This window comes from Eptesicus fuscus, chromosome 18 (assembly GCF_027574615.1).
Source record: "Eptesicus fuscus isolate TK198812 chromosome 18, DD_ASM_mEF_20220401, whole genome shotgun sequence".
In the NCBI taxonomy this organism is placed as follows: domain Eukaryota; kingdom Metazoa; phylum Chordata; class Mammalia; order Chiroptera; family Vespertilionidae; genus Eptesicus; species Eptesicus fuscus.
This window is the reverse complement of record NC_072490.1, coordinates 13,497,060-13,520,182: the sequence shown is the minus strand read 5'-3', so window position 1 is coordinate 13,520,182 and position 23,123 is coordinate 13,497,060. Positions and strand designations below refer to the sequence as shown.

Here is a 23,123-nt window from a genome sequence, read left to right as displayed (position 1 = left end):
GTATGTGATATGCATTAGAGGAATGCTCTAGTACTGCTTTTCTCTTAAAGCTAGGGACCTAGTCCAGTTTATCTTGGATCTTTCAGCATACTTGGCATAGACAGTGGTATTCACTGTTGAAGAGCTAAGGGCTTATTAAGAGACTCTTCCTCACATTGCAGTAAACCATGTGTGTATATTTTTTAATCTGTAGGAAACCTGCACTAACACCATGTGTTCTGTTTTCTTTTTAGACTACGAAAAGGAAGCGTGGCTACATTAAAAATAAGCTTGTTTTTAAGAAAGGCAAGAAAATATCTAAGAAGACTGTTTAATAAATAACTATTCTGGTTCCTAACTTGAAGCAGTTGTCCTTGTGAGAACCAGTCTTTGCCTTTAGCTCATGTCATGTTTCACAGCAACAGAGGGTACAGAACCATCACTGATCCAGGTTAATGTTCAAAATTTCCTGGCAATGCCTGACTTAAAAAATAAAATTGGCTTATTGAGAACAGCTGTTTTCGACTTATAATGTGAAGCAAGACAGAGCACTGCTGTAAATGTCTAACAGCAGATTTTTTTTTATTGGTACATATTATCCTTCAAATCTGAGAATTTGGACTAACTGCACCAAAGAACCCTCTAATTTGGTCCCTGGCACATGCATACTTATTAATGTTTTTATTCTTTTACAAGACCTGCATTTTATTTGAATTACCCAAATAGCAATATGTAAATTACGAATGATAAAATGTGATACAAGCTCCTTGAACCACACTAGTAAACTAGTACAGGTCTGAGAAAGAGGTATTAGAAACATAATTATACTTCTTTGAATTATATTTATTTTCGTGTTTCTCCAGTGCAAAGAATGTTTCATCAAATGCACATTTTCTGTTGCTTACTGTTTGCTCTAAGAAGAAGCTGCTGTTTCAAAGATGAACCTCTGAGTAACTAATTGATTCAAATAGGTGTGTTTTTTTTATGTTGGCACATTATTGCTGCTGTTAGCAGTTGTTTTCACCAGGTACTTACAGAGCAGATCTCATACATTGTTCATTCAAGGGCTAAATTTATATCCTTTGGAAATCATGGCAACTGAACAGAATGTTGCTTACCAGGATGGGGTTTATGGGGTTTGTATCTCAGCACTGAGGTTTAGCACTATGTTTACATGTAAAAGATTAAGGAAAAAACCATAACGTGGACAAAGTTCATTATCTGTGACTTCAAAATGACAAAGGATTTGTAAACTTTGCCTGTACTTCTCTCATTTTATATAACAGTTTCATTTATCACAATGATTTTGTCCTCTTCTCCATATTGTTTTAATCCCTTAAGCATTTGATGAAACACTCTTTAATGCTATTGGAATTTTCTTACTTAAAAGATGTGACAGTTGTCAAAAATGCACTAAAATATAAATGGAGATTGAACATGTTCTCTTTCCAGCTTATAGGCAACTTTATATAGACTTGAACATTTTCTCCAGTTGTTTAGTAAACATGAAAGAGAAAGGGTTTTTCCTGCCACAGGATATAACTTTTTTTATATAAACAAGCATAACTTACACCACTGCTTTTGGTGGAAAAGTGCAGAATAGTATGTACCTTTTATGAAGAAAAGTGTAATTTACAATATTCAGTGAGAATGTTACTGCTGATTTTCTTTTCCAAAGTGTAGAATATTCTTTGATTTATAGGATTCATTTTTGACCCAGATGATGGTTCTTTTACAGATGGCTGAACATTTTCACAAATAAAGTGTAACTAAATCTGGATTTCTGATACTTTGTCATTTGGGGGATTTTAATTTACTTTGTTGCTTTAAAATTCAATGCAGAGAAGTTGTTGACTGTAGGGAAAATAAAGTTAATTCAAATTTTGTGTTAAGTGTGTTGTCTTTTACAAATATATTTTTTAAAAGGAGTTAAGAGCACTGAACACATCCTTCCTTGTTCACTTACAAAGGTTTTATTTAGAGAATATGTATAGAAAAGTGCTAGATTCATTCAACTTTGCCCTACCATTTTATTTTGCCTTCTTTTTGCCTCAGAATGAAAGTCTCTTTATGGGTTAGTGAGGGGGAAAACATCTAAGGACTTTAACAAAAACCCTGCTTCATAAAGTTGTGATATTTAATTTGTCAAGTCTTCACTGTAAAACTTTCTCTTTAAGAGCAGGAATGATCTCTCACCTTTCTTAGTTTTAGGGGAACACCACTTTGGTCCAATAGATTGCTTCAATAAAATAGCATTTGTGATTTTATTATATCAGAAAAACAAAATTATAGTAGTTTAAACACATTGGAATATAGGATAATTGGCTCAGAATATTCTTTAGCTCTCCAAATTCATTCATGTATGATCAATTACACCTAACATTACAGAGGGGTGTGTTAAATATCAAGATCTCCAAGGTTTAGACTATACAATAGCTTTTATTTTTGTTCCACATCTTGGAATTGAACAAAGCTGAGTTCTTCGTAGTATAAATTATAGGCAGTGAGGCAGCAAGTCCAAAGATAAAGTGCAGTTTTGAAACTTAACATTATTACCTACTTGAGTTTGCATTTGTAGTTTTACTTCCTTTGAGTCCCTAGGCCATGGCTCTTTAGCTATGGAACGAGGCCAGCACCTTTCCATAGCTAAAGAGCTATAATAGCATGAAATCTGCAGCTACGTAGTGCGCCTTAAAAATTTTTTTTAATTGTAATATATAACCAAACTTACAATCTTAACCATTTTTAAATGTATAGTTCGGTAGTATTGAGTACATTTACATTGTTGTGTGGCCAATCTCCAGAATTTTCTTGCAGTCGCTGTTTCTTGAATGGTGGGTTTTGTCAGACATCTGCCTTGATGTTCATAACATTCCATTGAGGTAGGTAGAGTAATGGATAAACGTAGAACTTAACAGCACTGTATAATTGAGATGTAGGAAATTGAGACTGACAAACCAGTAAGGAAATGATGTCTACTATTTTAAATTAAACCTTTAAATTGTGAAGTGTGACAGAACACAAAAATGTGTACACAAATCAACTCTGTAACCACAGCCCTAGTCAGGAGAACAGAATGGTGCCAGCACTCCAGAAGCCCCTCCCAGTCATTGGCCTGTCCTACTTCCTCCTCCAAGGCTCAACTGTCCTTGCTTTTAAGGTAATTACTTTGATTTCTGGTTTTAATGCTTAATATATCTCTCTAAACATATTGTTTAATTGCACCTATTCTTTCAATAATATAAATGCCATCAAAGTATTTTTTTAATCTTCAGTTTTTGTGAAACTCATCCAGAATATTGCATGCAACTGTAAGTTTATTTTCACTGATAGAAAGTATTTCCTTATATGTTGTCTGTCTCCTCCTCCCTTCCCCCCATCCCACTCTACCATTGATGTATATTTGCATTGTTTTCAGTTTGAGGATATTACAAATAATGCGCAGTTGAGGTAGGGGGAGTAATGGATAAATGTAGAAATAAATATTCTTTTACATCTCTCGGATTTTCTATGCATACATTTTTGTGAGTTTTTACCTAATAAAGTAGAATCGCTAATTAGAACATGAAGGTTTTTGTTCATCACATCCTAACCAGTTCTTGTCAATCTTTAATTTTGCCTCTGTTCAGTTGAGCAGTGTTTTTTAATTGTTTAATTTTCCTTTTCTGTTACCAATGGGGTTGGCCTTTTGAAATCCTCTTGTTTATAAGGTTTTAGTTCTAATCCATTTTTCTGTTGATTTTTTTTTTTTGTATCAGTACAAGTTGTTTCTTACAATATGCCTAGGAATTTGTTACTTGAATGTCTTATTCAATCTTTTGTGTGCCAACAGATTTCTATCCCCCATTTAAAAACTTTTCCTAAGCTGAGGTGTGGAGATAGTCTCTTGTATTCTTTTCCAGAAGATTTATTGTTTTTATCTTTTATACTTAGCTTAGAAATTCATTTGTTGAGTGCAGTGTGAATTTTTTGTTTAGGGTTTTATTTGGTTTGCATGTGTATGCCTAATTGTCCATGCATCATTTATTGAAAACACCATCCTTTTCCTACAGCTGTGCAGTACTCCTGCAGTAAACCAGGTATCAATGTGAGTGTATTCTTGACTCTATTGTATTCCATAGTGTTTACTGAGTTAACATAACTTGAAGATATAATTAAGATACGGAAAAGCAAGTCCCTCTCCCCTCCCCAACTATGTTCTTTAAAGTCTTGGTTGTTTATGGCCCTTGGTTCTAAAACTTATATGAAAAAAAACAAACACGAAGTTGTCAGTAACAAGAAGAAAAAGCTTTTCGGAAAATTAGCACTTTTAAAATATTGAGTCTTATGAACATGGCATATTCTTTGATTTATAGAGGTCTAGATCATCTTTAATTTCTGTTTTATAGTTGTTAAACGGGTCATGCACACTTTCATAAATTGTATTACAGGTATAACTTTTGATAAGTGCTGCCTTATAAAATTTTATTTTCCAGTTGTTAGTATATAGAAAGTTTAGTTTTATATGTTGAGATTGTACTCAATTTTTTTAATTCATTCTAATAATATATTCAGATTATTTTTATTAAATGATGCCATCCTAATTGGGGAATAATTGCAGTTTAATTTCTAATGGTTATATGTTTAATTTTCTTGCTTTTGCTGCACTGGTTAGGACATCCAGTATAGTAGTACTAAATAGAAAAGGTAACATCCTTGTTTTCTTCTCTCACATGGGAAATTTTTGGTATTTCACCTTTAAGTGTGTTTTAATGTATGTGTTTTTCTGTGGATATCTTTGATTAGATTGAGAACATATTTTTCACAGTTGGCTAATGAGTTTTTATCATTAAAGAGCTTTATCAAGTGATTTTTAAAATTTATTTAGATGATTTTGGTTTTTCTCCTGTATTCTGTTAACATAGTGAATTAGAGACTTTTTGTTCACAGTATAAACTAAATTTGCATTCCTGGACTAATGATCAGTGCTTGATAGAATTTGTTGGTGTAAACCATTTGTGCCTGGATTTTTCTTTGTGCAGATGTTTTTAATTACATATTCAATTATTTGAGAGACACAGATTATTTTTTTTTCTTCCTTATGTCAGTTTTGGTAAGTGATTTTTTTAAGGAATTTGTCCATTTCATCTAAATTTTCAAATAGATTAATGTAAAATTATTGCTAATATCACTTAATGATTATTTTAATGTCTGGATATTTTATAGTTGATGTCCCTTCATTCCTGAAATTGGTTTTCTATTTTTCTTCTTACATCCCTGTTTTTGTCTCTTCTCATTACGTTGCTTCTCATTTTCCTTCACAGTTTTTATCAATTTTGTTAGTTTTCTTTCAAAATACAGCTTATGGTTTCGTTGACATTTTCTATAGTATGTGTTTTACCAATTTGTGTTAATTTCCTTTTATTTCCTTAAAGGAGAAGTGTTCTTTTTAACTTGTGTTGATTTCTTCTTTCCTAATATCTGAATTTAAAGTTATACATTCACTACAAGATTTAAGTTCTAACAAATTTTGTTGTAAACTGTCATTTAGTTAATGCATATTTTAATTTCATTGTACTTCCTTATTTGAACCATGAGTTTATGTTTCTTGATTTTCAAATATGGTGGTTTTCTAGTTATTCCTTTAGTATCAATGTCTACCTTAAATACATTGTATTCAGATACTGATTTTAATCCTTTGAAAATGGTTAAAATTTGTTGTGATCTTCTGTGTGTCTACATTCGTGAAGCTTATTGTTATTTACTAAAAAGGATGTATTGTAATCATATATAGATTTGCCTATTCTTTCTTGAACTCTCAATTTTATATGTTTTGAACCCATATCAGGTATATGTACATTTGAACTTTTGGGGGGAAATATCAGACTTTATTTTCAGTAATGCTTTTAGTTAAAGCCTGTGTTCTCTGATTAGTAATAGTGTTATATAGTGTGATCACTTTTTCATCCTTTTAAGGTGTCCTACTTTGGCTTTGTTGAGTTTTTAACTTATAGCTCATTGGTTTTCATTTGAGATTTTTTAAAAATTCTCCGCCATCTCTTTAAATATTGCTTCTGTCCCAGTCTCTCTTTGCTCTACTCTAAGATCTGATTAAGCATAATTAGACCTTTGTGGGCTGTATCCTTCTCTATTCTATATATTCTACTGACTCACCCGGTATCGCTAATCTGATATTAAGCTCATCCATTGAGTTTGTTACTGAATCCATTTTTGTCTTTTCCCTCCTCAACTTTTTATGGATTATAGGAATATAAAAAATAGAGACCTATGTCAGTGGGAGACTTACCATTTCATATCTTTGGTCTATATGGGAATGATTTTTAGGCCTTTAATGTATTAATTGAAATGAGTTTTATTCCTCAGCCGAGGATATGTTTGATTTTGAGAGAAACATTGATTAGTTGCCTGTTGTACGTGCTCCGACAGGATTGAACCTGCTGCCTAGGTATGTGCCCTCACTAGGAATTAACCCCACAACCTTTTGGTGTAAGGGAGGACGCTCCAACCAACAGACACCTGGCTAGGGTGAGTTTTATTATTTTATTTAAAATATTTATTGAAAAGACATACTTCTTCCATTTAATTGGCACCACTATAGAAAACAAACTGTGTTGATCTACTTCTGAAGTCTCTATTCCATTCATTTGGGTGTCCTCACACCAGTACCACATTCTCTTGAAGTCAGGTAATGTAGTTCCACAACTTTGTTCAGTGGCCTTTTAATATTAACCCTGGGAATATAGGTACACCTGTCTTAGGCAAATAAGGATGTATGGTCACCTAACTTACAACTGACATAGGATTAATCCAGAATATGTAAAGTCTTAGAGGAAAAAAAAAGATTTTTATTAATTCTTAATCGAAGTAGTATAAATTACATATATGAAAAGGAACATACCTACCAGAGTAGCTAAAATGTTTAAGTGTTAGTGAGGATTGTAAAAACAAATTCATACATTGCCAGCAGGAACTCAAAACTAGAAATCACCCTGGAAAACTTCAGCAATAGCTGATGCAGTTGTAGATATACATCCCCATATCTCAGCAATTCTTCTAGGTTTGTTAAAGTTACTGGTGCTCTAGTGTGGTCTGAAGTCAGCCACCAGATGTGTTGGTTCTGGAGGGACTCCAGTGCAGGCCAAATCACCCCCAGTTTGTGTGAGGCATGGACCACTTGGGATCTACAAAACAATCTGTGGTTCGTTGCTGCTTGTGCTGGTCTTGGGGCCTCTTGAAGCTAACCATAGTTCCAGGCCAACACTTGTCATTTCTTGTTGTTTCAGTGCTAGTTGAGATTGGTTGTCACTTGTGCTTGGCTTGGGACTGCTTAGCAAGAGGTACAGAACATGCAAGGCCTGCTGCGCTTGTCTGGGGTTGGTAGATCTTTGAGAGATTTTAGTATAAGTCCACAAGCATGAACCTAGGCAGGTTGCTTATGTGGATGGAAAAGTGGCTTGGACCAGGTGCGCAAGTTGGATAGGGCCTCAGGGGATTACCAGAGTGAGGTGTACAGTGTTAGCCAGGTTAATGGAGAGCAGAGATTTGGTGCCTTTCTGTGACTGCTGGTTGAATGGGGGAAGGGTTCAACAAAAGAACAGTGTTACCTGCCAGCATTTCCAACCCTCACGCTGTAGCTAGCCAACTCGGTGCTTTTCTGTATGTCCTTGGTGCTGATATATGTGCTGCCCCCAGTGCTTAGTGAGCAAGCAAGTCTGTTTGGGACTCTAGCAGCACTGTCTCACTTGGATACAATCGCCACCGGTTTTCACAGCTAGATGTTATGGAGACTCCTCTTCCCAGCACTGACGCCCCAGGTTGGGGAGCCACGTGTGGTGCTGGGAGCCCTCGCTCCTCGGGGATGACCTCCACAGCTCAGATATCCCTCCCGATTCTTATTTGAGTTGGATTTTGGTTACGTGAAATAAGGAAAATCATTATAGTGATTTGATTTTTCCACTGTGCTTTTGTTATATTTATAAGGGATCTGGAAAACAGTGGTCTATAGCAACTGAACAAATGCCCACTGAAGAAAAAGTCATAATAGGAAATTTCATGGTGTAAAGTATATTCATTTTTGCCCCACTCCCTCCACAGTGTAGCATGGTTGGGAGAAAGCAGCCACCTATCTCCTAGTGACCTCTCTAAAATAAGGGAGCAACATTCTAATGTGTCTAAGGCTGCCTGAATACCTGGTCCCTGTTTCACTTAACTTTGCTCAGATCTCAGGCTTGGAAAAACTGCTGAGAGACTATGGACCTGGAGATGCTTTAGCAAGAAATGGGGGTAGAGAAACGAGAATATCTAAGATCCTGAGAAGTCAGAGGAAAATCTGGAAAAATAAAGACATTTAAAGACAGCCATTAACACCATTTTGTTCTACTTTGGTGATTACCTGAGACCCCACCTTACTTACGTGGCCTGAGCCTTTTCCCAGAGTAAAGCTCCCAAAACACCCAGTGGCCTGCTGGAGACCACACTAGAGGTACAGAACATGCAAGGCCAGCTGCGCTTGTCTGGAGTTGGTAGATCTTTGAGAGATTTTAGGAAAGTCCACAGAGCACCACCAACCAACTCTACAAATGACACACCTGAAGGGTGAACTCAGCCCCATTAAAGCTCCTGCTGCATGGGATCAGCCCTTACACAACAGCGCATATGCTGTAGCCAGGACCGGTCCTCATAGCCAGTGCACCTGAAGATTAACCTCACCCACTGACATGCCAACAGCAAACAAGAGACACCTGTCTTAGGTGATAGGTAGATTGTGCCTCACAGGACACCTTCTACATAAGACCACTCTGCCGAGACTGGGAAAGGTAGCAGATCTACTTAATATATAGAATCAAGCACGGAGTCGGCCAAAATGAAGACATGAACATGTCCCAAATGAAAGAACAGGACAAAACTCCAGAAAAGGAAACTAAATAAAATGGAGACAAGCAAAGTTTGGTTATAAGGATGCTCAATGAACTTCAGGGAAGAATAGATGAACTCACTGAGAACCTCAACAAAGAGAAACCATGACAAAGGACCTGTGGGAAATGAAGACTACAGCAGAGGATTAAATCAGCAATGCAGAAGACATGGTGGTAGAAAACAAATCAGAACAGGTGGTAGAAAACAAATCAGAACAGCAAAAGAATTTAAGTGATGAGAGTTTAGGGACCTCTGGTACATCATTGAGCATACCAACATTTGTATCATAATGCTGCCAAAAGGAGAAGAAAGGAATTGAAAACCTATTTGAAGAAATGATGGAAAACATCCCTAACCTGGTGAATGAAATAGACATACAAGTCCAGGAAGCACACAGTTCCAAGGAAAATGAACCCAAAGAGGTGCACACCAAGACCCATCATAATTGAAGTACCAAAGGTTAAAGGCAAAGAAATCCTTGCATAAATGGTCTAATAATATTTGATACAGGTGTTCAATGGGGAAATGAAAGTTTTTCTTCAGCAAATAAATGGTCCTAGAAAATCAGAATAACCATGTGTAAAGTTGGACTCTTACCTAACACAGTTTAGAAAAGTTAACTTAATGGATCAGAAACCTAAACATAAGAGCTAAAACTCTTGGAAGAAAACAGGGGAGAAGCTCCATAGAATTAGATTTCTTGGCTATCACAACAGAAGCACAAGCTACAAAAGAAAAAATAGAGAAATTGGACTTGATCAATATAAAGAACTCTTACAACTCAACACATAAAACAACCCAATTTGAAAATGAGCAAAGAAGTTGAATAGACAATTCACCTAAGGATATACAAATGGCCAATAAATACATGAGATGCAAACCAAAACCACAATTAAGATAGTGCTCTACACCCATTGAGAAGATTTATTATAAACAAAAAAGCAGAAAATAAATGGGGAAAATGTAGAGTAATTCAAACTGTGTGCATTGCTGGTGGGATTGCAAAATAGTGTAGTCACTGTGGAAAACAGTATGTTGAGTCCTTGAAAAATTACACATGGAATTTTCATATGTTACAGCACTTCCACATCTGGGTATACACTGAGTGGCCAGATTATTATGATCTCTGAACGCATAATAATCTGGCCACTCTGTGTGTGTGTATATTAGAGGCCCAGTGCATGAATTCGTGCATGGGTGGGGTCCTGCCAGCCTGGCCAGGGGGAGGGGACATGGGCAGTTGGCCGGCCTGCCTGCTGGTTGAACTCCTGTTGAGGGGACAATTTGCATATTAGCCTTTTATTATATAGGATATACACTGAGTGGCCAGATTATTATGCGTTCAGAGATCATAATAATCTGGCCACTCAGTGTATATCCTTAAAAGAACTGAAACAGGGACTCAGAGATACTTGTACTCCCATACAGCAGCATTCACAATAACCAAAAGCTGGAAACAACCCAAATGTTCATGATGGGTAAATAAAATGTGATGTATATACATACAATGGGATATTATTCAGCATTAAAAAATGAGGGAAATTTACCTTGAACACATTATGCTAAGTGAAATAAGCCAGACACAAAAAGACTAATATTCCACTTATATGAGGTATTTAGTCAGATTCATAAAAGCAACTCAGTAGAATGGGGTGGAATGGGAGGTATTGTCTAATGGGTACAGAGCTTCAGTTGGGCAGCTAGAACTCGGCAAAAAATAAAATTAACAAGTAGATCAACACAAAATGTTAGCTCAAATAAGCAAATGATTTCATTTGTACAAAGTCCAAAAACAGGCAAAACCAAGCATCCTTTTTAGAAATACCAACATAGTGTATATGTGGGGGCAGGGGACAAGAGGATGATTACTCCAGGAATCAGGATAGTGGTGGTGGTGGTACCTGGTGTCAAAAGAGGTGGATACATTTCATAATTTTGTAAAAGGCAATGAGCCCACCACCACCCCAAAAAAAGTGAGCCTTCTCCATATTTTACTTACCAGATAGTTTATACTTTGAAATAAGGCTGGAGAATCTGAAAACACCACAGTAATTACTTTTGAGAAAAAAAATCCTCAATGAGAAGACTAAAAATTGCATCTATTCTGCTTTTCCTCTCAGAAATAAAATAGTTCCAAAACTTTATTCTCCCAGGTATTTTAAGACTGTACACCTAAACATGCCTACATCACTACTTTGCCTGGTAGTAACTTCTCACTAAATAAAACATTAACTAGATATGAGTTAAATGTTCTTACAAACTGGTCATAGAATAACCATAAATGCTCATCTGGTAGATTTTTTGTTGTGTTTGAAATAGTTTTGATGTAACTATGAATGCTGTTCACATCAAATTAACAATACAATTAGAGCTCATTAAGAGCCATCAATTCCAACAACTTTTGAATCCCTAAAAGTAAAACAGACACACAGATAGGTATAGTATTTAATCGAAATATATTTGTCTACTATCTACAAAGTGTGAACATTTGGTCTTAAGAAAGCAGACAAAAGGCACAAATTAGTATTACTACAGAGAAGCATTCATGCTACTGGATTTTATAAATATTCAGAGTGGCACAGTAAAAAATAAAATAAGCAGTAAGCAAAAATCAAATGTTATTTTTTTCCTTCCTTTATATTCTAGTGTCTTGACCTCGTTTGTAAAGGCTGAGGACTGAAATTCAACTGAAACCATGGAACACTTAGGCTTCATTTTAATCACAGTGGTTTTCTTGCAGAGTTTGGGTCAAATAATAGAGGTGCACTAAAAAAAAAAATCCACAGGAAATTGTTTTTCCCCAAACTAAATACAAGATTGAGGCTGTGGTTGTGCATGTTTATTATATGCATGCGTGTATTTAACTTCTAAAGCCCTTTTTTCATCATGAAAGTAGTGAAGTCTCCATATGACTTGTTTTCTACTGTAAAAGCAGCAGCTTCTAAAAAATGTATGACTAGTGCTTTGAGCAGAAGAAATTGTCAGTTTCTGGAGCAAGTAGATGGGAGGCAAATTCCAAGGTGGGCCTGGCTCTAGGTTTTCCCAGAGGTGCTCCACTCGGAAAGGCTCTGGTGTAAACCTGGAATAACTTCCTGCCCACTCCCATTCAGCAGAAAATAGCTGTTTATCTTGCTGCGGTATGGACAGGTGAAATGCTGTGGGGTGAGAGGTGGGAATCACAATTTTGAAATGAGAGGAATGAGCCATTTTCTACCAGATGGCTATCAGTTGGGCCATGCCAATCCCCCCCCCCCTTTTTTTTTTTGACAGGAGTTGACTACATAATACTTTTGTAAGTGCAAAACATTTTTGTCAGAGTGAAAAATAGAAAAGGCCAATCCTCATTGATAAAAAGGAGCCCATAATTACCCACTTAACCCTTGGTAAGTGCAGTATTTACATGTGTAATAATCAGCAGACATGTATACAATGGCATGTGTGTGAACATATAGTATGCCAAGAGCTTGCAATTGTACACACACATGCCCCAAATGGCTCTTGAATAAACGTAATCCTATAGCAGAGTTTGGAGTACATTTTTCACAGTATAGAATTTCTCAGGTACCATTTCTTGAATGATATCAAGCGGTCTCAGTGAACACCAATAGAACCTTGATACTGTACCACTTTAATTCCTACAAAAACGGGGCTCTTCCTGAATGCTCCACACCTCCACCCGGTCAGTGTGCCTTCCACAGGGGATTGAAGTAGACCCAGCCATCACCCTGTAAGAGAAAGGAGGAGACGTTACACGGAGACCTCTCAGCAGGCAAAGGGGAGGAAGAGTCCAGACTCTGTAGATTGGAAGCTGAGTACCATGCAAAGCACTGTTAGCATCTGTCAGGACCACCACCAGTATGTGTGTCTGCCTTGTTCCTGGCATCTCAGCTGTGCCAGGCTGGTGGTCTCACTACTCCTCCTCAGCTCTTAAAGCCCATATGATCTTTGCATGCTAGCATTTTAGGAGGAAACCCCACAAAAATAACACAAGAGGGGCGGGGGGGCTTTGTTGGTTTACATCAAGGAAGACTGAGAAGGAAGAGCTCTTCTAAACAGTAGGACGGGGTGCGTGTTGGATGAACAGACAAGGGAGAGAAAAGCAGAGACCTGCATGTGAGGAATTTGCCCAAATCAGTTATTTACAACCTATCAGCCTAGAGGGGAATGCCCAACAAAAGCTCTCACCAGCAGGAGTAGTCACAAATCAGCACACACTAGAAATACCACCAGTCCAACACCAGTGAGAAAGGGCAAGAATCAGGATGGTGCACTCAGCCTGGTCCTAGGCTAGAAGGGCATATACTGAATGGTAACGATTCTGTTTTTGGGGTGATTTTTATTCTTTACATATCCTCAAGCCTTCTCTTAGGAACACGGGGGCTTTTATTAAACTCCGCAGCGAACAGTATGTTTTCTTTTGTCATTTTGTTTTTTGAATGTGCATCTTTCCACAGAAGCCAGGCAGAGACCAGATCCACCTCACAGAAGGATCCTTGAAGGATTGTGTGACGGTTAATTGTATATGTCAACTTGGCAGGCCATGAGTGACCAGATTACATGATTTCTGGGTGTCTGTGTTTTGGGGTGAGATTAGCATTTGATTGGTGGATTCAGCAAAGGAAATTGCCTTCCCCAATGTGGGTGAGCATCATCCAACTAAAAAGAAAACAAGTGGGAGAAGGAGGAGTCCACCTTCTTTTCTGCCTCCTTGAGTTGGGACATCTCACCTGCCCAGACGGGGAATTTACACTATCGGCTCCCCGGTCCTCGGCCTTCAGACTTGGACTAAATTACACCATCAGCTTCCCTGGGGTCTCCAGCTTGCAAATGGCAGATCCTGGGGATTTTCAGCCTCCATAATCCATAAGCCAGTTCCTTGTAATAAATCTACATGCAGTTATGTCTCCTGTTGGTTCTGTTCTGTTTCTCTGGTGAACCCTGACAATACAGATTCATCTCACCTGGGCACGGCTTCCAGACAAGATTCCCATCAGAGTCTCATAAAGGCAGAGTCTCCCCAGCAGGCCTTCTGCCTGAGCCAGAATCCAACCTTGGAGTCTTGCGGCCACAGCCACAGCCCCTGCCTCTGGGGGACAGTGGCTGCTTTCTGCTCCTGACCCAGAGTCCACCTCACGATTACTACTAACTCACCTGAGGCCTTCTACCTACACAGTAATCCTTCCTTGTCACAGGTCAGGCCTACCAGCACCTGAGCCAAAGAACACCCAGACAGATTTCAATTGGTTCTCAGTGTTGACATTTTTTAAGTTCCTTCACACCATGTGAAAACTTGTGAAGAATTGAACTGTGATCGCCTGGAGGTAAGTGGCATCCACCCTCTTTAGATAGAGACTCACGTCTGCCCCCATCCTCCCAGCCTGTTTCTCGTGGATGCTGCCGGCCTCCTGAGGGCCTGCCTTAAACTGGCCTCTGCACTCGCTCCCATTATTCCAACTTCTGTTAGACTGCTTCCCAGTTACTCCACAAACCATTTCAAGAGCATAAGGGCCTCAATTTAGTGGGAGCACACAGTGCCTTGCCATTGCCCAGGGGTGGGATTTATTTCTGCCTTCACATGTCACTTTCCTGGGTGGCAGCAGCAGCATCCGGGCACAGGACTCGGGCCGGCCTGTCCTAGCATGTCTGTCCCATCTGGCCCACAGGAGGTGGCGCTCTGAAAGGGCAGTTCAGTCATGAAGGTCCTAGCCCACCCGGTGTGGAGCGGGCAGCAGGGCGCTTCACTGCAGCTAACGATAAAGCAGCAGGGGTCTGAGTTTCTTATGACTAGGACAGCATCCAGGTCTGCCATCCCATGCCTGGCCCTCCCCGGCAGGCCAGTGGGCTTTTCTGACGGAGGCTGCCAGAGGGACAGGGTGCTCAGTTCTGCCCACAGGACGCCCTCGCCCCAAGCTGGAGCTAAGTTACCCCAAATCTTCCCAGGACCTCTCCTGCCCCATCTTTCTGTCTGTCCAAACGGCTGCGTTAGCCAAACAGATCCATCTGCCCCTCAGGACAAGCACCCAAACAGGCGGCGAAGTTACCTCCTGGATAAAGTACTTGGGCTGCCATGGGGTGCGGAGGTTCTCCCGCTTCCGCTCCTCCATCCGCTGCTTGTCCTCCAGGCGCCGCTTCTGCTCGGTGGCGGCATCGATGTCCCCCAGCCGCAGGTAGCGGGTCACCTCCCGCCAGAGGTTCCTGGGGGTGACAGAGGAGAGGAAGTGGTCAGGCAGGGACAGCAGGCTCAAGGAAGGTCATCCTCCATAAGGAGGGGCCAGAGCGGGGAAGAGGACATCTGGGCAGGCCATCCGGAGAGGTAGCTCATTCCAGGTGCCTCAAAGACCGCTAGAACCAAGGATTTGAGCCCAGGGCTACCTGGCTATGCTGTTACAACAATAAAGCAGACGCTTATATGGTGTTCACCATTATTTCCTCGTATTTTACATATAAACTCAATCATCACAGTAACCCAATGACATAGATGCTGTATTAGCATCCCCATTTTAAAGGGAAGGAAAAATAGGTTCATGTGAGGTGAATTGAATTGCTCAAGGTTAGTGAGCTGATACATATGGACAATGGCTGGTTTCCCACAGGGAAACCCTGTATTAGGAGTTAGAAAAGGGGGGGACGTGATTTTGCTGCAGGCTCTGTCATCTCACCCACATCTACACAGGAAGTTAATTCTCCCCCACTCATTCATTGTAAAAGGCAGCCTAGATTGGCTCCTATCTTGTGCAGTTTTTCTCGGAGTTCCCAGGACCACCCCTAATTTGTACACTCTGTTCCTGCGGGTGAGGTCAGGAACTGAGGGAGAGCAGGGCACCATCATCCATGCACTTCCTCAGCCACATCAGGATGAGGCGGGGCTGGGTCATATCACTGTCCTTTTCGTCACCCACACCCTTGACACATCTGGTGCCAGGGGAAGGACTGGGCTTAAGGACATCCCGGTTGGGGGGGTGCTCTCAAGAGCAGGACCTCCCATGAAAAGCCTCATCATAAGACAGTGGCCCCAAGTTTAGAAGGCAGAGACGCCCAAGGACTAGAGAGAGGAAGTAGGAAAGAACTGGCCCCAGACAGCTCTGGCCAGACACACCCGGGGACCCAACCAATAGCACTACGAGGGTGGGGACCGGTGAGGAGGAGTTGGCTCATCTGGGGAAGACTCTGAACTTCAAAAGAAAGGGCAGAAAGGTGAGGAGCCTTTAGGTGGGGAGGGTGGGAGCAGGACAGTGAGAAAAGCAGGAAGTCCCGGAGAGCCTCATGGCAAAGGGCCGGCGAGTGGCCGAGGCAGGGTTGTAGCTGGCATCACAGGGCACTGGCTCTGCCTTCATCCACCAGGGCTCTGGGCAAGGCAGGAATCTGCTCAAACCAAACTTGGGCATCCTGAGCAAATGCATGGGTGTGGGCAGACAATGCAACTATCTTCACTCTTCCCAGATGGGCAGTGGTTCCCTCCCCTCCAAGGGGGCTCGCCGGGGCCAGCATCACTGTGAGGGCTGGGAGAACTGATCTAACCACTGCCCCCGCCAGCCATGCAGGTAAGGCCTGGCAGACCTGCTGCGTAGTAGGCTCAGGTGCTCTGAACAGCAAGGGAACCCCTGGACCAGATACTCTACCACCTTCCAGGGCTGTTTCCTAGGGAACACAAGGTGGGCTGGGCTCAGTTTCCCTGCAGTTCGGCTCCATGTTTCAGTCAAGTCTGCATACATAACCCAAAAAGAGGTGGCACTCCTCTGTCTTACTCCCATACCAGACCCCATCCCCACTCCAGGCTGAATTCTGAGTTCCCCTGGCTAAGAGAGGCAGCAAAGAGCCTTGATGAGGAGTAGCTAACCTACTCCATATCCCTGGAACAACAACACAGGATCAGTTCTGTTCTCAACTGCCAAACCAGCAACAACAGGCGTGCCATGGCAGTAGCCGCAGCTTCCTGACCCTGGGAAGGCTCCGTTGGGGGCAAGGGGATAGCTTTCTTCCTGCCCCCAGCCTGTCCCTTGTCCTGCCACTACCGCCCGGTGGGAGGAGCTGAAAAAGCCAATGGGTGGGAGTTCATGCCCTCCATTTGGACACAGAGAAGGTTACACTCACTGCCCCCAAACAAGAACAGGAGAGCGCGTGCTAATCCTACAATGAAGCAGAGGTTCCAGAGGTTCTGTGGCCCTGGCGCTATTACTCAACTCAGTTACAACGTATGGTTCATACCCACTGTTGTATCGTGCCTCAGTTTTACAGAATTCACACTTCCCATTGGTTACAAACTCTTCTTCTAAAGGCAAACCTTTCACCGAATCATCTATAACTTCATTTTAATCCTACCTCGTATTTCTAAAGAGCAGCATATGGTTTTAGATAAGGCAAATATTTTCTGTAAAGGGCCAGGCAGTAAACATCTTGGTTTGGCAGGCCATATGGTCCTGATCCCAACTACTTAACTGCCATTGTAGCCGGAAAGCAGCCATAACCAATAAACATGGCTATGTTCCCATAACATTGTACAGATATCAGCTAAGGCTAGATTTGGCCCCGGGCCACAGTTTGCTGACCTCCTGGATGAAAAATCAAATGGGCTTATTCCATGCAGAGTCTGCCCGTGTGCCTGCATAAACATCACTCGAAGGGGTCGCGGCATATTCATGCCGTAGCGCAGACATGCTAACTGGTCAGATCCTCTAATTTACTTAGCCTTTTCCTCCTGCTGAATAGGCAGGTGGGTGTTTTTTCTTTTGTTTGTTTAGGATTTTAAATAGATATATAAATATATTTAATTTTAGGCTGAAACTTTCTGAATTTAAGAGCTCTCCCTTAGAATGGATTCCCAGAAATACAACACAAGACCAAACTGAATGAATGATCCATGCAGCCAAACCTCACACATTCCTCCTGTAAGCACAGGGTACAGAATGTCAATTTGATCACACCCTTGTCGGCACTGAATTTTTTTAAATGATGTTGCTAATCTGGTAAGAAAGAAAATGCCTCGTTGCTTCACTGCACGGTTCTTTGATGACTAGCAACTCCCTGTGTTTAACTTTGTAATGAGGCAACAGGCCCGCTGAGTTGACAAACTCTTTGGGGACAGACATTAAAAGTCTGCGGCACACTGTCTTCACCCTCCACCCCCTACTGAAGATTCAAAGGCTCTACTGCTCAGTGACACACAGTGGGAAATGCAAATATCTCAACAAGTCAGAGCGGGATGCCCGGCCCGGCCCGTTCGCTGCGCTTTCTAAGGCTTCCTCTCTGTCCCTGGGTCGAGCGCGGAGAGAAACAGCTGGAGAGAAACAGCCTGACCCCACCTGGACTCCATGGGCCCCTGCTTCTCCAGAGGGCGGATCTTCTTGGGGCACACTGGCAACGTGGTCGTGTCCACGACTTTGGTTTCTCCGTTGTTGTAGGTGAACTCTAAGGTGCCGTTCCACTCCCCGTGGACTTTACAAACAATGGTGTTGGTTGGGTTGTGCTTCACCTCTGCCGTGACCCTGAATGAAGGAAGGAATCGAACACGCTTTGCGAGATTCTAAAAACAGAGAGACTGGGAAAGGTGGGCTCACATTGGGAGATTCTTTTCTTAATGGGGTGGCATGGAGAGGAATCGTTGGTTTTAGTGTTTTGCTCAAAGTCTAGCTCATAAAATGTGATCTAATGTCCATGAACACAAAATGAAGCATTGATGGACAAACTGGTGAGCGATGAATCAAGTCTAAAGATCAGTTAATAATCTAATGAGCTGAGCAACACCTAACCTCGTGCTTGGCCTTGCATGGGTACCTCCTCCTGCTCACGGCCACCTTCCGCGGGCTCTGAACGCGGCTGTGTGGAGGGCTGTGACCTCTCGCTTCACCCGCCGGCCTGAGGGGCTCCAGGAGGCCAGCTCTGGGTGAAAGCGGATCCCAGCGCCCTCTCTACCTGGGAACCTGCTGCACAGTCGGAGGAACACGGGAGAAATGGGGAATCCTGCTCCAGGCAGCCAAGCGCAGGAGGCAAACGCCTCTCTTCCTAACAGCCCAGCTCAGGTGGAATTTGAGCTTTCGAACCCAGGCTTGGAAGCTCTCTGCCTGAGCCTGAACATGGCCAAGGTTCCCAGGCAGCAAGCAAAGGCTCTCAGGCCGCATCGGGGAGAGGGCCAGGCGACGCCCAGGGGAAGGGCGTTAGGGATGTGCTGGTAAAGGTTTAACAGTCCCGGAGGGAAAACAGATCTGTCACATTCGCCAATTTCCGTGGGTTTCAAGCTGCCAACTTGATAGGAGGTGCAGCTGGGGAGCAGTGCACGTGGTCACCCTGTGAGCCCCTGCGTCTGGCTCCAAAACGGCCACTGAGGGCGCCCACCTCCCCAGCGACAGACACTGGGGCGTCATACAGAACACTTTCCCCCAAAAAGGGCAGGGACGGGAGCCTGTCTGTATACTGAACTGCTCTGGAGGAGGAATTCTCTTAACTGGAGCAATAAAAACAACGATGTGCTTCTGCAAACAGCAGACCTCGCCGAGCTTCCATTTCTTAGGCTTGGGCTCCCCCAGCTCCTAAAGCACAGATCTCTCAGAGGATATGGGGTTCGGGAGATTTAACGGAGCCAATTTAACATGAATGGGGTGCCCCCGGGCAGAGTCTGGGTTCACAGATCAAATTGCTTCAGATCAGAGAAACAGGCTGCGGCATCAGGAGGGCGAGTTCACTGTAACAAACGGAAGTGTCTTTTTTTCTCTGGGGTGAGTTTGCTGATACATCCCCAAATGATTTCACCGTAAGTTTACACGAGAAGGGTTTTTTTTTTTTTGTGTTTGTTTTTTAAACCTGCCATGGGAGGGGGAAACAAAGAAGCATCTCTTTTGAAAAATGATCTGTTCACTTTATCTTGACTTTCAATGCATCCCATGGCGGGAACCCAATTTCTGGTGGAGAAATGAACCTCGGGGCATCGTGACCCGACGGAGACGGAGACAGAGACAGAGCCTCCCCGGCGCCTCCTACCTGTGGACTTTCCCTCCGTAGAAAGGCTTCGTGTGGAATATCACGGTTGCCGAGTACCCGGTCTTGGCACAGTTGATGCTGACTTTTCCTCCAAGCTCCACCCAGGGGATGGTGAGGATGGAGCGGGCGTAGGCACTGGGCAGGGTGAACACGTACTCCTCCCCGTGTTCCAGGAGCCTCAGCACACCTCCAGGGAGAGAGGGGGAGACGGTCAGGCGCACGGGCGCGAGAAGGGGCAGCTGGGGAGCAGAAGACACAGGAGAAGCCAAGCAGCCCCCTGCCAAGGGCACTGGTCTCCCACCTCCGCCGAGGCTGGCTGCTCACTCGCACGCGTTTGTTTCTTGTGTGCCCCACTGTGGGCCCGGCACCCCGAACACAGCGGTGAACAGGGCAGACCCTGTCTGTCCTCAAGGACAGACCAGAAAGGTGGGCCGTGGTCAGTCACCAAGCAAACCCAAACTGTGGCCGTGATGAAGGTGGGAGGGAGAGGTGCCCGGGGCCGTGGAGGCCTCCACTGGGAAGTGACCTGGAAGGGAGGTCTCCCTGAGGAAAGGACAGGTGAGGGTAGGAGCTGGGTAGGCGAAGAGGGGAGGGTTTCAGGCAGGTGGTGGGAAGGAGCGCGGTGGGCGTGAAGGGGCTGAGAAAGGGCCTGTGAGCACAAAGGGAGATGGGGCGTACAGTGTGGAGGCTGGTCAGGCCAGGAGGGGCCAGACCTTATGTTTTAGCTTCAAAAAAGCATGTTGAAGAGTTCTGCCATTCTCCTGAGAGCAAGATCTAACTTCTCTGCGCCCCAGGGAAGCGGTACCTGTGCCTCCCTGGGCTGTGGTTAGGATGGGAAGGCGATTCTAAACCTCAGCTCCAAGCACGCAGCCCCACACACCACCAGGATCCTGTGGGGTTTACATCTTAGTCCCGCCTCCCGCTCTAAAGCAGCTCCCTCGATGGGCGAATTCTTAACAGTGGGATTTCCATTTGGGAATAAAGAGGAAATCACAGTCTGGTCGTGGAGGATGCACGTGGGGGGTGCGGGGAGCGGCGGGAGGCACCCCCTTGGCGCTCATCTTTAGAAAAACCTCTTACAAACCAAGTGGCACCTCAAGTCCCCTGACACCAGTGAGCCCCAGAGCAAGCTGCTTGGAAGGCATTAGCGAGACCACGTTCCTGGCTCTGTGCTGAAATCCGTACGTGTGCGCTCACTTACTATTTAACCTGTAATGATGCCTGCTCAACGCAAACTCCTATTTTTAGGGTTGCATTAAAAAGAATACCTGCCCCTCGTAGGAACAAAAGACTATGTTAACACCAGGCGTACAGATGGGATCCCAATGAAAGCGCCTCTTTCATTAGCCTGAGAGCCGGGAGAAACTGAAAAATGCCAAAGCATCAATCCGCCCCTGCAGAGCCGAGTCTTAAATCCCACAAACGCATTTATCAATCAACACAAGGCCAGGCATTAAAACTTTCAAACTGACCAATTTTAAATAATTTCATTCCCCATCTCAACCTGAGGAACCCAAGTATTCTGCTAGAACATTTTTCTGGGAAGCACAGTCACAGAGGGGAATTCTGGGGACCTGGGGTGCGGCTGCGCTGGCCGGCACCGCCTGCCTTTCCCCACAGACTCCAGAGGTTGTGCCTTTACTCAGCGCTTGTCCTGCTGTCTTAGGGGCAGCAGGGTTGCAGGAGCAGCTGAATGGCCTCTGCTCCCAGCAGGGAGGAGGGGGGTGTCGGTGTGATGAGTAGAGAGGCCCTTTGCTTCCCCGTGGACAGTGGACAAAGCGGATGGGGTGACTGCTCAGTGGCTCATCAGGGGTCGCAGTGCCAGAGCTGAGGACAATGCGGGTGGGGGACCGGCTCTGAGCTGCAACCTGAGTGAATCCGCGGCAGAATGAAGCGCCTTATAATGGCATTTTGTGGTAGCTAAATACGCCACAGCCTAAGGCAATCAGTTAAGAGGTTAAGTGCATGTATTTGCGCACAGAATTGCAAGGGGATCCATCTGAGATCTAAATTTTAAAGTGAGTGGGTTGGAAAAATGGTACTTCAGACTCAGTCAAAAAATTCATGGCATGTGCTGGGTCCACGCAGGGGGTGCGTGAGGGAAAGAAAACACCCGTCTCCCATACCCGGCCCCGCAAAGGAGCTGAGCCCAGGACCCAGAACCGCTTGCTTCGGGGTATTTTGTTGCGGGGAAATAAGATCATGTGTTACAAGCTGGCGCATTTAATTAACATGCGGGAACGAGGCAACCAATCCGTGTCTCTCATCTCTCTGTCTCTCTCCTATTCCCTCCCTCCCACTCTCTCTAAAAAAAAAAAAAAAAAAAAGGCACTGGTGGGAAAATATCCTCAGGTGAGGACTAGCAAAAAAGAAAGTTTATTCTCCTATACTAATAAAGCTTCATGGCTGGATGGGTTATTCCAGATGACATTTAAACGTCATTCCATCAATGCATCGATAGAGCAATCCATCAGCCACAGGAAGGGGGAGCAGCATCTCCCACTCCCCGGGCTTCAGTACAAACTGAAGGTGGAACTGCCTCGACGCTTTTCTCCTCCAGCACACCAACGTCTCCTCCACGTGACACAGCATGTGGGAATCTGAGGACACGTAGTAAAATTGAACCGAATGACGTGAATCTCCCAGATCCCAAGTTCTACTTTGAAACAAAGGGGGAGACTTCACCAGTCCAGACCTCGGGGTGCTGGGTGGGCCTTCGCCAACCCTCGGGAACACAGAGCCCCAGAGAAGCCAACACCGAGATTCACGCCACTCTCACTTCCTGCTACAATCAGTGCGAACATCGACCTCCCCCGCGGGGTCCTGCGCAGTCTTCTTCCTGCATTACCCTCCCCGCTTTCCGCAGTGAGGGCGGCCTGAGGTGTTCGAACCCGCGCTCCCTGCTCAGAGCACTGCAGGGTCCAGGACCTGGGCCGACACATGCCCGTTGGGACCTGCCACGCGGCCCTCACCCACACGGAGCTGCACCGGGCAGCTCCCTGCCGGGGGTCCGGGGAGGAGGCCGAGTTGGGGAAAGTGTCCCTGGGATCCGAGGAGAGGCCAGAGATGAAAGCCCCGGCCTCCACCCTTCCCCCTCCAGAAACACCTGCAATCAGTTTATCTTCTCGGCTTCAGGGAAACAGGCCTTTTATGCCCTTGAGGGACCCTAATGTCCTCTGGCCGGCCACCCCTCACCTGCTGCTCACCCACCCCTTCTACATTCCGGGGCGCCTGTGACTCCCACACCTTCTCCAATT

At 43.8% G+C, this 23,123-nt stretch overlaps 2 protein-coding genes across 6 annotated transcripts in view; one reads left to right on the top strand and one right to left on the bottom strand.

The window, feature by feature from the left end:
* The window catches only part of STT3B (STT3 oligosaccharyltransferase complex catalytic subunit B), an 82,841-nt gene extending 69,050 nt beyond the window's left edge, over positions 1-13,791 (top strand). Inside the window, exons 16-17 of one of the 2 annotated variants that reach the window (XR_008558882.1) lie at positions 3,037-3,139; positions 13,350-13,791. Coding sequence is in view for 1 of the 2 variants with exons in the window: in XM_008153888.3 (XP_008152110.1) it covers positions 234-314 (81 nt within the window). In the remaining variant the exon portion in view is untranslated. Of the gene's footprint in view, positions 1-233; positions 1,872-3,036; positions 3,140-13,349 lie in introns of those variants that run through there. The other variant, XM_008153888.3, reaches the window with a different exon arrangement.
* Positions 12,503-23,123, bottom strand: part of OSBPL10 (oxysterol binding protein like 10) — a 266,667-nt gene continuing 256,046 nt past the window's right edge. For all 4 annotated transcript variants that reach the window (XM_054729776.1, XM_028134978.2, XM_054729777.1 and 1 more), the window contains 4 exons: positions 19,867-20,053; positions 18,195-18,377; positions 14,937-15,090; positions 12,503-12,620 (listed from right to left, as the gene is read on the bottom strand). In XM_054729776.1, coding sequence (XP_054585751.1) covers positions 12,576-12,620; positions 14,937-15,090; positions 18,195-18,377; positions 19,867-20,053 — 569 coding nt within the window. In that variant the 3' untranslated portion in view covers positions 12,503-12,575. The remainder of the gene's footprint in view (positions 12,621-14,936; positions 15,091-18,194; positions 18,378-19,866; positions 20,054-23,123) is intronic.